Genomic DNA, 14,239 nt, shown 5'->3' with positions numbered 1-14,239 from the left:
TCTGTGGTCACTCTTGACAGCTCAGAGGAGAGTGTAGGCCTGGTAGAGGCTGTGCAAGGCCTCTGTGAGGAACATTGTCTGGGGACAGGGGAGGAGCGGATGAAAGCCTTTAAAGAGGGCATTACAGGCTGCAGGGGATTTCAAAGGACTTCTGATGCCAGGCAACCACTCCAGTGACCAAGGTGAAGCTCAAATGCTTACAGCTGCCTTCCCTGCCTCTTTAATTATACCTAATTAAGGGTATTTACAGAATGCTCTCTGTGCTTAAGTTTAGAAGCTACTGAGTATTGTTAAAATGTGTCCTCTTCCTTGATTCTTACTTTATTATGATCCCCGAGGTTTTTGAGGTCACTGGATACACTGACAATATTTCTTTCCCATAAAAGTATATCTAAAAGACTACTGAATGTTTTCTAAGGCCACTTCTACCATTTCCTCTACAGTCCAAGGACACCACCCTGGATTCCTAACTGTCTAATATTCTCTTTTTTTCTTTCAGGCCAGAGTGGTGCAGGAAATAACTGGGCAAAGGGCCACTACACAGAGGGGGCCGAGCTGGTGGACTCTGTCCTAGATGTGGTGAGGAAGGAGTCTGAAAGCTGTGACTGTCTCCAGGGNTTCCAGCTGACCCACTCACTGGGGGGAGGCACTGGCTCAGGNATGGGGACCCTGCTCATCAGCAAGATCAGAGAGGAGTACCCAGACCGCATCATGAACACCTTCAGCGTCATGCCCTCACCCAAGGTCTCTGACACTGTGGTGGAGCCCTATAATGCNACCCTCTCAGTGCACCAGCTGGTAGAGAACACAGATGAAACCTANTNCATNGACAATGAGGCTCTGTATGACATCTGCTTCCGCACCCTGAAGCTGACCACACCCACCTATGGCGATCTCAACCACCTGGTGTCAGCCACCATGAGTGGAGTGACCACCTGCCTGCGCTTCCCAGGNCAGCTGAACGCAGACCTGCGCAAGCTGGCCGTGAACATGGTGCCATTCCCACGCCTGCACTTCTTCATGCCAGGCTTTGCACCTCTGACCAGCCGGGGCAGCCAGCAGTACCGAGCCCTGACAGTGCCCGAGCTGACCCAGCAGATGTTCGACTCCAAGAACATGATGGCTGCCTGCGACCCTCGCCATGGCCGCTACNTGACCGTGGCTGCCATTTTCCGTGGCCGCATGTCCATGAAGGAGGTGGATGAGCAGATGCTCAACGTGCAGAACAAGAACAGCAGCTACTTCGTGGAGTGGATCCCCAACAACGTCAAGACAGCTGTGTGTGACATCCCTCCTCGTGGCCTCAAGATGTCAGCCACTTTCATTGGCAACAGCACTGCCATCCAGGAGCTGTTCAAGCGCATCTCGGAGCAGTTCACTGCCATGTTCCGGCGCAAGGCTTTCTTGCACTGGTACACGGGTGAGGGCATGGACGAGATGGAGTTCACCGAGGCGGAGAGCAACATGAATGACCTGGTGTCTGAGTACCAGCAGTACCAGGATGCCACGGCTGATGAGCAGGGCGAGTTCGAGGAGGAGGAGGGCGAGGATGAGGCTTGAGAACTTCTCAGATACATTGTGCACCCTTAGTGAACTTCTGTTGTCCTCCAGCATGGTCTTTCTATTTGTAAATTATGGTGCTCAGTTTGCCTCTGTCAGAAATTCACTGTTGATGTAATAGTGTGAACCTCTTTCAAGATCACAGTATTGTCTCAAGAAATCTATATGAATAAAAAAGCATGTGTATAAAATCTATGGTCCTTTTCTCTTCAACATTTTTTTTTCTGAAATAGAAACTTTCAGGGTGTATTAGCATTATGGGACTTCTGCTTACTGTTTTAATTGTTAGCATTCCTGGTGCCCTATGAACTTGTCAAGTCTAGGACTAAGGCAGAAGCTTTTAATTTCAGGCAATAAAAGTATGTTCTATATTTAAGAAGTCCTAAAATAGCAAACAGGAACACTACAAGTGTTTCCCATAAATTTTATTTGAAAACAAATCATGGTAAGAATTTACTTATAGACAACGATAGAGAGTTAATGTTAAAAATGGAAATGTTCATGTTTTTGCAGCTATTGAAGCTATAACCTGATTTTGGTATGCTATTTTTCCTGTTTGCATAGAGTCACATTGCAGGGAAGATAGAAAGCCTGGCAGGACTGTCTTGTGAGCCGAGGCCAAAAGCAAGGGAAGGTGTTTTGGAGCCTCCAGGTAACAGGCAATGACATGGTCCTTTAACACAGAATCTCCCGGACACCAGCGGTCTCCTGGACTTTCACTGTAGAAAGTCTTCTACCAACCTGTTGAATTCATCTGCAAAGCGCAAGTGTAAGTTGTGCTTGCCTTCCGGCATCAGGTGCAACCTAGGAAACAGCAAACTTTTGATCAGTGGTGTGGATGCATTAAAAGTGTTTTCCCCTCTTCAGCAGTTGATGGGAATCTCTCAGAACCAAATAAAGTTTCCAGGAATGTGAATGTCAGGTGAACTCCCTTGGCAGTTCTGACCACCTCCTAAGGTAAACCATGAGGCCTTCACTGAGCAGTGAAAATACGTGTGGAATCACATCAGGAACATAAATGGTTTGACAGGAAAACGGTGGAGGTAGTGATCTGGTAATTACTTTAAGAGTCCATTTTTAACCAACTTGATTTTTTAAAAGACTACTGAGAAAATGACTAAAGAATAATAGGGGTGATAATGATTGGCTGTAACCCTAATTCTTCAAAAGAAAAGATGGCAAAAATAGAAGGTCAGGATTCACTGACTTGCACAGGTGAGTTCTTTTTGTGGTGGGAGTGGGGGGGCGGGCGGGGCGGGGGGAGGGAGGAAGGGTGAGGTATCTGTCTAGTGATAGTGCTAAAGCCAAATAGGAATTCTCAGCCAGCCTTTGTCCAAGGTTCTAAGGACTCCTGTCAAGTTCAGAGTACAGAGCAAATATGCCTGACTGCGGCCAGCAGTCAGAAGGAGAAATGCCTTAGGAATTTGGGGTGGGTGTTGGGGCTCAGCAGCAGCCATGTGTGCAGAAGCACTTCTGCAGCTGTCGCATCATGTCTTTGGTGGGCCCTTCTGTGCTGGAAAGGCTTTTTTCCATTTAATGTGATTTTAGTCAAAGGGGGAATGATTTTCGATCTTTCAAAAAAAAATACGATTTAAAAAATATTTTATTTAGTAGCTTCTAAAATGTAGAAATAAAGTTTAAACAAAGCTTTTAAGTGGCCAAGCCCAAGTTCAAGCCATGTTGTCAACAGTGACAACTGGGTGTCAAAGGAATTAGACTGGAGCAAAATCACAATGACTACAGTCTGCACTTCTCTGATCTCTTAGCAAGAAGGCTGATATTCTCAGCCATTCAGTAGGAGGACTCTGTAGGAAGGCAGCCCTCCTCAGAAGATGCTGGGTCTCTTGCAACTCTGCTGTGACTATGGCAGGGTTGGGACAACCAAGACACTCAAATGTAAAGGAAATACATACTGTTGGTCTCTTTTAGGGGCCACTGTAATATTATGCCTAGTAATAATAACCAGAACATTTAGACTTAAAATGTGCTACTTAAAAGGGATAAAGTGGGCTGGTGAGATGGCTCAGTGGTTAAGAGCACTGACTGCTCTTCCAAAGGTCCTGAGTTCAAATCCCAGCAACCACATGCTGGCTCACAACCATCTGTAATGAGATCTGACTCCCTTTTCTGGAGTGTCTGAAGACAGCTACAATGTACTTACATATAATAAATAAATCTACAAAAGGGGGGGGGAATAAGGTTTACCAGCCCCACAGCTAATCCAGCAAGAATTGGGCTGCAGGGATGCTCAAAGCTGCAGGTCTTAGGACACAGAAAGGACTCAGCTTCCCAGGATGCTGAGGTAACAGAAGGACACGTATAGGCCAAACTATGACCACTTAATTAAGCTGGCTTCAGAAGCCAAGAAAACCTGACCCAACCATCCTGAAGTACATCTAGGGATGCCAACTCAACCACCACCTGTTCTGCCCCATTTCTACAATTTGCCTGATCCCATTAAAAACAGCTGCGGATCCCTTTTTTAGCTATGAAGCCTGATGAAACCTACAGTTTTTCTACGTCTCTGGATCTTGGGAAAGTAAACATGAGATTCATTATATTAAAGGCATGAGAAAACTACCTTAGATTCTAGATCGGTGTATTAGTATATTAATCTATGCAAGGGTAGACAGCGGATGAATGTATGACAGACAGTGTTGAATGGATGGATGGATCGATGAATGGATGAATAGGTGGGTGGGTGGGTGGGTGGGTGGATGGACAGATGGAAGTATAAAGAAAATTATTCTCCTTGATGCCTTTTCATTTTTTTTTTGTTTTGTTTTTTTGTTTTTTTTTTGGTTTTTCGAGACAGGGTTTCTCTGTGTAGCCCTGACTGTCCTGGCACTCACTTTGTAGACCAGGGTGGCCTCGAACTCAGAAATCCGCCTGCCTCTGCCTCCCGAGTGCTGGGATTAAAGGCATGCGCCACCACGCCCGGCTCCTTGATGCCTTTTCTTAGTGCAAATCATCCCTTCACTCTGTGTGGAGCCTACTGTGAATTCTCTTGGGAACAGGACCAGAACAGCCAGGCATAAACACTCGGCCAGGAAGCTACTCTGCTGCTGACCCAGTTCTTACCCAGACAATAAAAGGATACACATGCCTCACTGATCGGCTTTCAAACAATCACATTCTCCAGGAATACTAGTGGGAAAGCCTACCACGAAACACATGGTTCAGATGTCAGTGAAGGGGCTCTGCAAGGTTCCTATCTGTAAGGCAGGGGTCCTGCATGTAGCATGTGGTGTCTTTAGAAAAAGATTCTAGAGCTCTTGGGGAGAAGCTGTTAAGTTGGGGTACACCCAGTGGTCATCTGAGCTCTGCTGACTCAGCCCCTCTTGGTCATGGCGCATGAGATGCTGATCTTGTCATACTACTATTTTGTCCTCACTCTTGGCTTTTAAATGAAGCTGTGAGTGCTGTCTGATAGTGATGGGGCCTAAAGAACATGCTATAGCATCTTCACTCCGAATGAGCACAACAACAATCTTAGTCTCTTGTGAACCTATAAATTGGCCAGGAAGAGTCTATGAGCTTTTGTTTTCTCTGGAAATGAGCGGCTGGTTCTCTGTGAGGGGCTCTTGTCCATCACGAAGGTGGACAGCAGCAGGTCATACACACCCTTTCCTCATCCCTCAATGGCAGAGCTTCAAAGCCATGCAGACCTGCCTGGCCATAACAGACTTTCTATTCAGAAATGGAATGTTTGCTTTTTTGATTATGCCTTTGAGAAAGCCCTAAGAAGACGGGAAGGTGTGAGAACTATGCATTTCTTCCAACTGGTGAAGCTAGAAGGCACTGCCCCCAGACTTTACCCTACTAGACATTTGGGGACAGAGGGGAGGGCAGACAACTCAAGGGGAAGTTTCTTTTAATAATCATAGGTCAGGCATGAAGAAATAAGTTAAATCACTGCAGTGACCCCTGCCCACTCGTGATGGAGCACTTCTACCAGCTCTGCAGGGTTAATTATCTACTGTGGTGTGTGGAGGATGAACCTGTCAAGACTCCAGGGATCTGACGACTGGGGCTACCAAAATGGACATACACTATGGAGGTCATCAGTGGGTGAAGGGCTTTATGGAAGCAGCATGACCTCTACACTGGCAGCTACAGCTCCCCTCTCCCACCAGCTGTCATTCTTCACCTGAAAAATGATGCTTGTAATGGTACCCCTGAGACTATCATGGGGATCAAAAGAAAGATTGCATGTAAGGCATATGCACTGTCTGTAGGCATTTTTTTCTTTTAAGGAAATGTGTTTAAGATTTGCCTGGAAAGGGTCAGACTTTGTTCCTTTTGAGTCAAAAAGGCCTCAGCCCGGAGTATTTCTTTTTGAGGCAAACAGGGGACTCTAGCTGATCGCTCTCCCATCCTTCCTAGGGCAGAGGTGTTGGGGAATGTTTTACACTTGTGTTCAGATGCGGATAACTGTGCCCAGAGATCTCCTGTCTCAGTGTTGTGTAAAAACTGTTTTCCATCACCTCTGGTTGGTTAATACAGAGCTGATCAGTCACTAGCTGGGTAGGAAAGAAGGGGGCACGGCTTCCAGTGAAGAGGTCCTGGGTGGAAAAAGGAGGGAGAGAGAGTGGAGGAATGAGGTACCAGGAGAGAATGGAGAGGACAGGTGGAGCAGGAGCAGCCAGAGAGAGATGACAATGGCAGGTAATGTCAGGCAATACCACATGGCTTGGACGTTGCTGGAAATAGGCCAGGCCAGCATGGTCGGGTTAGAACAGTTGAGAACCCTGCCCAGCTATAGTGCGAGATGCTTATTAATAAATATACCAAGTCTCCTTGCCATTATTTCAGAGCTTGTGAGGGCATAGAAAAGTCATGAACATTTACAGAGAAGTCATCAGGTCATGGGGGCGGGGAGTGGGGAGGTTGGGAACTCCCAGCAGGGTGAGGTATACAAGCAGGGGCTGCAGCAGGTGCCTTCCATTAGACTCTCCCTCCATCAGGACCTTGGTCTTGTTTTGCTATCTGGCTGAGTAAAGTGTGAACTGGCTCCACCTTTATGCTCCAATTCACACTGCTCCAGCAAGCTGGGAGCATCTAGCAAGTCTAACCATCTCCCATTGGTGGCTAGACTTGGAGAGCCAAAGAAGCAGCAGAAAGAGGGCTTCCCTCCCTTCAGTGACCCAGACCAGAAGCCAGTAACTAGCCCACCCCCTACCCAGATGGCCACTCCTGCCACATAACTCCACTAATATAACCTCCAGGAAAGCCTCCTCAAGATCAAGAACGCTGGAGGGCCTATCAGCCCTTCCTCATAGCCATGGTTAACGTCACATATCAATTTGACTGGGTCTCAGGGTGCTCAGGTGTTTAACCGGATGTTATTGTGGTTGTGCCTGAGTGTGTTTGAGGATGACATTAAAACCTGATCCATAGACTGAGTAAGGTGGTTATTGTCCTCCCTCGTGTGAGTAGAGCAGGTTCAGTCTGCAGAAGGTCAGCTAGAGAAGCTAGCACCTATGCTTTACACACCAGAAAACAAGAGAGATGTCATGTGCAATGAATGCTCTAGGGCACACAGTCAAATGGCACTCCAGTGCTCTTAGTTCCAATGTCACAAATGCTATTCAGCACCCTTTTATTCCCAGAGAATTCTCCCTTAGGTTCTCCCTTTGGCTGATACAACCCTGCAGTGTCCTTCTGTAAACATTGATTTTACCCCTGTTCTCTCCTGCTTGCCTTGCTCCCAGGCCTGCCTGACCATGTAGCTGGGCCACTGCAGAGTCTGACCTCTGTGTGCATACTGCTCCTGCTTTGCACATGCTTTCTGCCCTTCTCTCTTTCTACGTTCTCCCTCCCCCAACAGAGCCTTTAAAATAGGCTAGATTAGATCTGAGAAAGCTATTCAATGGGATAAAAATCAAGTCACATGCTGAGAGCTGTTTAAAAAGGTATGAATAAGGAATCATGTGAATGTGGGGGTAAGGAAGCTTCCCTGAGGGGGAGATGCTGAGCTATGACGTGAAGGATAAGGATACTGGGCAAGCAGGAAGGAGTAAGGGGCATGGAGGTTTGCCACTGGAGCTGAAATGCAGATTCTGGTTTTTGTTAATTCCTGATATCTGAAGCCTCCTCAAAACCACTTATGGAATGATCCCCATCCCCTTCACATGCTGAAAATCTCAGTATCTCTAAAGGCGTGACTTAGCTCAAAAGATTGTTATATCCTGATCCGTTATGACTAATGACCTTAAAAAAAGGCAAAGTGGGTAATAGGACCAGATGAAAGATTGTCTCTGAGCAGGGGAGCAAGGATTCTGTCAACAGTCCCTTCCTGGCTCTAGAACTAGAGAGGATCAATGTTTGTTTTGTAATAGATTCCTGTCTTCATAAAGCTGACATATGTTGACAATATTGAGGCTGGGGGTGTTGCTTAGTGATAGAATGCCCTGATCTTATCCCCAGCAATGTAGAAAAAATTAAAATGAAATACCATAAATTAAAAATGCATCTGCTGGACAGTGGTGGCGCACGCCTTTAATCCCAGCACTTGGGAGGCAGAGGCAGGCGGATTTCTGAGTTCAAGGTCAGGCTGGTCTACAGAGAAAGCTCCAAGATAGCCAGAGCTTCATAGAGAAACCTTGTCTGGAAAAACAAAAGACAAAAAAACCAACAACAACAAAAAAACCAAAACAACAACAAAAATGCACCTAATATATCTATATTGCTAAACACCACAGCTTAGCTTTGCCTACCCTAACGATGCTTAGAATGTTTACATCAGTGTATAGCTGGGTAATATCATCTCCTATGTCACAGACCCTAGTTCATAATAAAGTGCTGAGTGAGAACTTCATGTAGTTTAGTGAACTCTGAACTGAACATGGAAAACCTATGGTTGCAACATGGAAAGCCTAGGGATGCTCTGATATTACTGCAGAGCTGAACGTCTTTCTGAGAGGACAGCTAAGACAGAAACTCTAACTTCACTGAAGCAGCCCAGCTAGCTGTTTCATAGCACAGTGGCTTGACCTTGCTGAGGACTCACATTCTCTCCAGTTAGTCCAGCTCTGCTGCCTCCAAGAGCCTCTTCACACCGGCTCTAGAGTATGATGGGTGCCAATTAACATTTGACAAGATTTCCAGATAGCTGCTGGGCTGGCTGTAATGGGAAGTGTCCACCCAGAGGATGGCAGACAAGACAGGAGAGAAGCCAGAAGGGTGGTCTGGCTAGGCAGGGGCCCTGAGACTAGGGTCACGGCAGGAGGACTCCAAAGACAGGGACTGTTACCCTCACTGCTGCGGTCAGAACAGCTCTTTTTTTTTTTTTTTTAATTAGAAATTTTCTTTATTTACATTTCAACTGTTATTCCCTTTCCTAGTTTCTCCTCCAAAAATCCCCTACGCCCTCCCCTCTCCCCCTGCTCCCCAGCCCACCCACTCCTGATTCCTGGCCCTGGCATTATCTTATACTGGGGCATAGAACCTTCACAGGACCAAGGGCTTCTCCTCCCATTGATGAACGACTAGGCCATCCTCTGCTACATATTCAGCTAGAGCCATGAGTCCCACCATGTGTACTCTTTGGTTGGTGGTTTAGTCCCTGGGAGCTCTGGGGGTACTGGCTAGTTCATATTGTTGTTCCTCCTATGTGTCTGCTAATTCCTTCAGCTCCTTGGGTACTTTCTCTAGCTCCTTCATTGGGGGACCCTGTGCTCAGTCCAATGGTTGGCTGAGAATATCCAACTCTGTATTTGTCAGGCACTGGCAGAGCCTCTCAGGAGACAGCTATATCAGGCTCCTGTCAGCAAAATCTTGTTGGCATATGCAATAGTGTCTGGGTTTGGTGGTTATTTATGGGATGGATCCCCAGGTGGGGCAGCCTCTGCTTGGAACTTTGTCTCTGTAACTCCTTCCATGGGTATTTTGTTCCATGGGTTTTACACAATAGCTTCCTGGGAGAAATGCAGCTGCCTAAAACTAAAACCTTAAAAACAAAGGCCTCTTTGCTTTTGAGAGGCTATGATTCCTCTCCTCTGAAGAGAGAAAAGAGAAGGGAGGGAGACAGACTGGCAAAGCTGGAGGCTGGTCTCCTTCCAAGGCAGCAAAAGCCCCAGTGGTGTGACTCATACATAGTAAGTGCTTCTTGGAAAAAACCTGTGAGCACAGAAAATGCTTTTAAGTATAGTTAAAGGCACCTCTGGCGAGGTGTCCTACTGTCCTGCCTCACAGCAGTTGCACAGCAGGGGTTAGCTGCTCTCTGAACCAAGTTTCTTTCTCTGGGATCCCAAAGAAGCCCCCTGTGGTCTGGTAGGTTCCCACTCAACATAAAAGGCAAAAGGAGTGGAAAATACAGACTGTTTTTAGAGAACCGTTGCTAATAACATTTTACCTCTAACCCGTCAGCTCCAAAGGATAGTGATGTAAGAAAATGATTTTCCACCAAATGCACAGGAAGGGCATATTTTTCTTCAATATTGATGTATTCTGTTGCTAGGAAATAGGTTTGGAACAGAATTCCTAGGCCAAACCATTTTAGAGACAGACGTTTAATGAGCTTGGCTTTTTAAGGGAAGTCTCTGCATTTATAATGAGGGTCAGAGTAGGAAAACCAATCATTTCTGAAGCAGAAAACAATTAACTAGGCCACCTAGCATCTCACTAATGGTATGTTCATAAGAGGCAGTTGTGCTATGGTGAAAAAAAATATGTTTTAGGAAAATCCAGGACTTGTCGTTTATCAACTAAATGGCTTGAAATACTGTTTAACATCTGTTCTCATCTACAAAATGGAACAATTTTCCCTAAGTTTGTAGTGAAGTGTAATAAGTAAAATATTTTAAAAATAGAAAACGTTACATGGAAACATCACATTGCTCCCTCTAAATATATAAAATTAAAAACATAGAAACTGAGGTGTATAATTGAAGTTATGGCTATTTGTGGGTTCTTTTTTCTTCTATCTTTTCCCACCCCTCTTCTTCCTCCCTTTCAAGTCCCTAACACTTGATAGGAGAGAAAAAAAGAATAGAAAGGAAAGGAGACAAAAAAAATCATTATACTACTTCCTGCTGATTAGGGGCATCAAGTTCCTTAGGGCAAGTTTGATCTTGCCAACAGAATATCTAATTTCTTCTTTTCATCTCTTTGCACATGACTACTTGACAAACTACATCCAACTACCAGTTGGCCAACTAGCCCCTCCTCTCAGGCCCTAGCATTTAAATAGCCTCTGAGAGGTCCCCAGAATTCCAATATCACACACTCACAGAAACTATATTCTTTTTTTTTTTTTTTTTTTTTCTTTTTTGCTTTTTTGCTTTTTCGAGACAGGGTTTCTCTGTGTAGCCCTGGCTGTCCTGCAACTCACTTTGTAGATCAGGCTAGCCTCAAACTCAGAAATTCACCTGCCTCTGCCTCCCAAGTGCTAGGATTAAAGGCATTCGCCACTATCTTCGGTTGGCAAAATCACGCCCCTGTTAGAGCATGGGGCAAATCACAGTCAGTTGCTGTGGACAGTCTGAAGCAGCTCCATACCCCACATCTGGGATTAAAATGAAAACACATTCTTATAATATTTATGTGTTTTAAAGAAACCAAAATTCTCACTCCAGAGGTGCACCGAAAACAGCTGGGAGATTAATAAGAAAATAAGCTATTTGAATTTTGTGCCACAACCATGGCTTGTATTTATTTTATAAAAGTCAAGTTTGAAAATGCCATATTTATTATGGACTTCTAAATTTTTGTAAAAATCCTCTATGTTTACTCACAGTGTACTTTCTTTCTTTCTTTTTTTTGTTTTGTTTTTTTTCCATATTTTTTTTATTGGGTATTTAATTCAATTACTTTTCCAATGCTATCCCAAAAGTCCCCCCCACGCTCCCCCAACTCCCCTACCCACCCACTCCCACTTCTTGGTCCTGGCGTTCTCATGTACTGAGGCATATAAAGTTTGTAGTTTCAATGTAACTTCTACCTTAATTTTTCACTTACTCTATACTCTTCCCAAAGCAGTTGCTATTTCTGCTCATATTCTTGTGTTTGCCTAACTCAAGGTTGAACGGATATAGAAGAATGTAGTGGAATGTGAAAAATGAAGAGAGGTCTTTTAATGTAAAATTATAAATATATGCATATAGTTCATATATATAGACCTAGATATATGAATTGCCATGTAATTATATTTTGTTGTGGAATAAGAATACCCCTTCCCCTTATTTCCAAATCCCCAGAGAAGCCCACAGTTAGGCAGTGGAGCTGTTAGGGTGCCAGCTTTCCCTTCTGAGCTTTGGGGACTCAGGCACATGGAGGGGCTGACTACATATTTAAGGTGGTTATGACTTGTAAAGTTTTACAACATAATTTTAGTGAGGAAACATATTTCAGAGCTGAATACAGAATATGACTATATCTATATGGGTGGTGACCAAAGGATAATTTGCTTTCTTGGTTTGGCTTTATGAATATTTTTGTTATAATATTGTTATTGTTTTTAAATGAACTAAAAATCCCAAGGCATACTGAGTTGTTACCAGTGCTTGCTACAAATGTAATGTGACATTCTTGTTACAGAATGCAGTGCCTGGGAAGACACTGGCCTCACTGTGCTCAAAGACATTTACCAGGATCCTTCTGCTGAGGATCCCCGGAGCTCAGAGCTCAGGTCCTCTGTGCCTGTGGTACTCTCTGACCAAATGAGGAACCGTATTCTAAACTACCCTTCTCCCACTTCTTCTCCTTCCTATGTCTTCTCTTATTTCCTTAGAGGTTTTGTGGTGCCCAGAAGTCGTGAAGCTGTAAGAAGACTCACCGTGACCCTTTCACATGCTGGAGAAGGAAGTCAGCATGAAAACGTGGGACCAATGGGTCCTTCTCTCCATGCACAATGAGGGTAGGGCACTGGACCAGGGGCAGCAAGTGCCGGCAGATGTTACCTGAGAAACAAGACCGTAGGAGTCAATTGCCTTAGCACAGTCACTCTGCAGAGATGCACTGTTGCAAAAGGCACCAAAGGCTTGGTCCCCAGAGAGGTGCCATTAAGAAATAGTGAAAGGCCAGGTGTGGTGGCGCACGCCTTTAATCCCAGCACTTGGGAGGCAGAGGCAGGCAAATTTCTGAGTTTGATGCCAGCCTGGTCTACAGAGTGAGTTCCAAGACAGCCAGGGCTACATAGAGAAACCCTGTCTGGAAAAACCAAAGAAACAAACAACAACAACAACAAAGAAGTAGTGAAAGCCTCAGAATGTGGCCTTGTGGGACGTCCTTATTCACTGGGGACATGTACCTGAAGGGGATTGTGGAACCCTAGCCTATCCTCTCTTCCCTTCTGCTTTCTGACTTGGGAAGTGACTGGCTGCCTCACCACAGATGCAAAGCAATATGTTCATTGGCTGGAACCTCTACAACAAGCCAAAGTAAGGCTTTTCTGTTATCTTAGGTGTTTTGTAATGCACTGACACACACGTCCCTCTGCATCTTGGCTTTTCTATCAGTGGAAGCAACCTGATCTGGGATATCTTCCAGTATCAACATTATTAGGCTTTGCTCTTCTTTTCCTGTGCTCTGTCATCTTGTGTTGATGCTCTACTAGTAAACGAACAGTGTTTCTTGAGTTAAGTTCATTATTCATGTAAAATGATAGAGAAATCAAACAAGCAAACAAATCCCCCACAAGTCTTATATTACAGAGTCAGCCTGTCAGTGACATGGATGCTATCCAGCATTTGAAGCCTTTCCCTTTGAGTTTGTGCTTCAGTGGCTGAAGCCTAGGCAGTCCTTGGGCTGTGGGAACTTCACAGTGAAGTTAGCCTGTATGGGGAACACAAGCAAGTCTCCTGTGCTTGTGTCTTCATAACACTCCTGATGGTCACACCTTGGGGGCTCCTTGCCAGCTAGAGCTTCATTCTCAAACAGCAATAATCGCAGTTGCCCGGGACTGTTACGAGGCTGCACTTACAGTCAGAGGTGCTGAAGGTTCTGCTTATCCATCCCAGCAGCTTCTTCCTTCACTCCACTCCCATCTCTGCCTGTACTGAAAGGAAGGTGCTAGAGCACTGAGCTGGCTCGGATCCAGTACACGAGGCCCTGCCCTTCTCTTTGGCTGGGGTTTGCTCTCCTCCAAGGGAGCACCACCAGTTGACTGGGTCTCTGAAGCACAACACTCCAGTCACTGGGCAGCACACACTTGCCAGCTGTATGAGGTGATGCTGCTGAAAGCCAGCTTTGCCACCACATGCTGCAGCAGAATCTGTTAATGCATGCAACACTTACACTTCTTGAGCGGTGTGGGGGAAGACACGTTTTTTACTGGACTGGTACTCACTATATAGACCAGGCTGGCCTCAGCCTCACAGATTCACTTGTCTGCCTCCTAAGTGCTAAGGCACATGCCACCATGCTAAGCTAGTACTTACATTTTAACTCATTCCATACCGACAAACATTTGTAAATTAGATGCTTTTTTTTAATAACAGTAATAGCACTTTCATGATAACCATCTGCAGCACTCTACCATAAATGAATGCATATTATCTCACTTAACTGCACCCCCCAGCCTTTATGAAGAAGGTATTAGTATGTCCTCCAGAAATCAAGTCACTGCACAAAGCCATCCTGACAGCAAGCCAAGACCTCAAACCCAGGCCTGGGAGACCCCACAGCTGTACAATTACCCATGCCAGACCAAGTGTCTCTAAAACTGAACACACGGCCA

At 45.3% G+C, this 14,239-nt stretch overlaps 2 protein-coding genes across 5 annotated transcripts in view; one reads left to right on the top strand and one right to left on the bottom strand.

The window, feature by feature from the left end:
• The window catches only part of LOC110307609 (tubulin beta-2B chain), a 55,567-nt gene extending 53,812 nt beyond the window's left edge, over positions 1 to 1,755 (top strand). Inside the window, exon 7 of one of the 4 annotated variants that reach the window (XM_029468225.1) lies at positions 616 to 1,755. In XM_029468225.1, coding sequence (XP_029324085.1) covers positions 616 to 1,560 — 945 coding nt within the window. In that variant the 3' untranslated portion in view covers positions 1,561 to 1,755. Of the gene's footprint in view, positions 1 to 499 lie in introns of all 4 variants that reach the window. The other 3 variants (XM_021179830.2, XM_021179829.2, XM_021179828.2) reach the window with 3 other exon arrangements.
• A 215-nt stretch (positions 1,756 to 1,970) lies between these two features.
• The window catches only part of Bphl (biphenyl hydrolase like), a 35,473-nt gene continuing 23,204 nt past the window's right edge, over positions 1,971 to 14,239 (bottom strand). The window contains exons 6-7 of the mRNA XM_021180335.2: positions 12,338 to 12,461; positions 1,971 to 2,364 (exon numbers count right to left, since the gene is read on the bottom strand). Of these exons, the coding sequence (XP_021035994.1) occupies positions 2,277 to 2,364; positions 12,338 to 12,461 (212 nt within the window). The 3' untranslated portion in view covers positions 1,971 to 2,276. The remainder of the gene's footprint in view (positions 2,365 to 12,337; positions 12,462 to 14,239) is intronic.

This window comes from Mus caroli, chromosome 13 (assembly GCF_900094665.2).
Source record: "Mus caroli chromosome 13, CAROLI_EIJ_v1.1, whole genome shotgun sequence".
NCBI lineage: Eukaryota > Metazoa > Chordata > Mammalia > Rodentia > Muridae > Mus > Mus caroli.
This window is presented reverse-complemented; position numbering and strand designations above follow the sequence as displayed.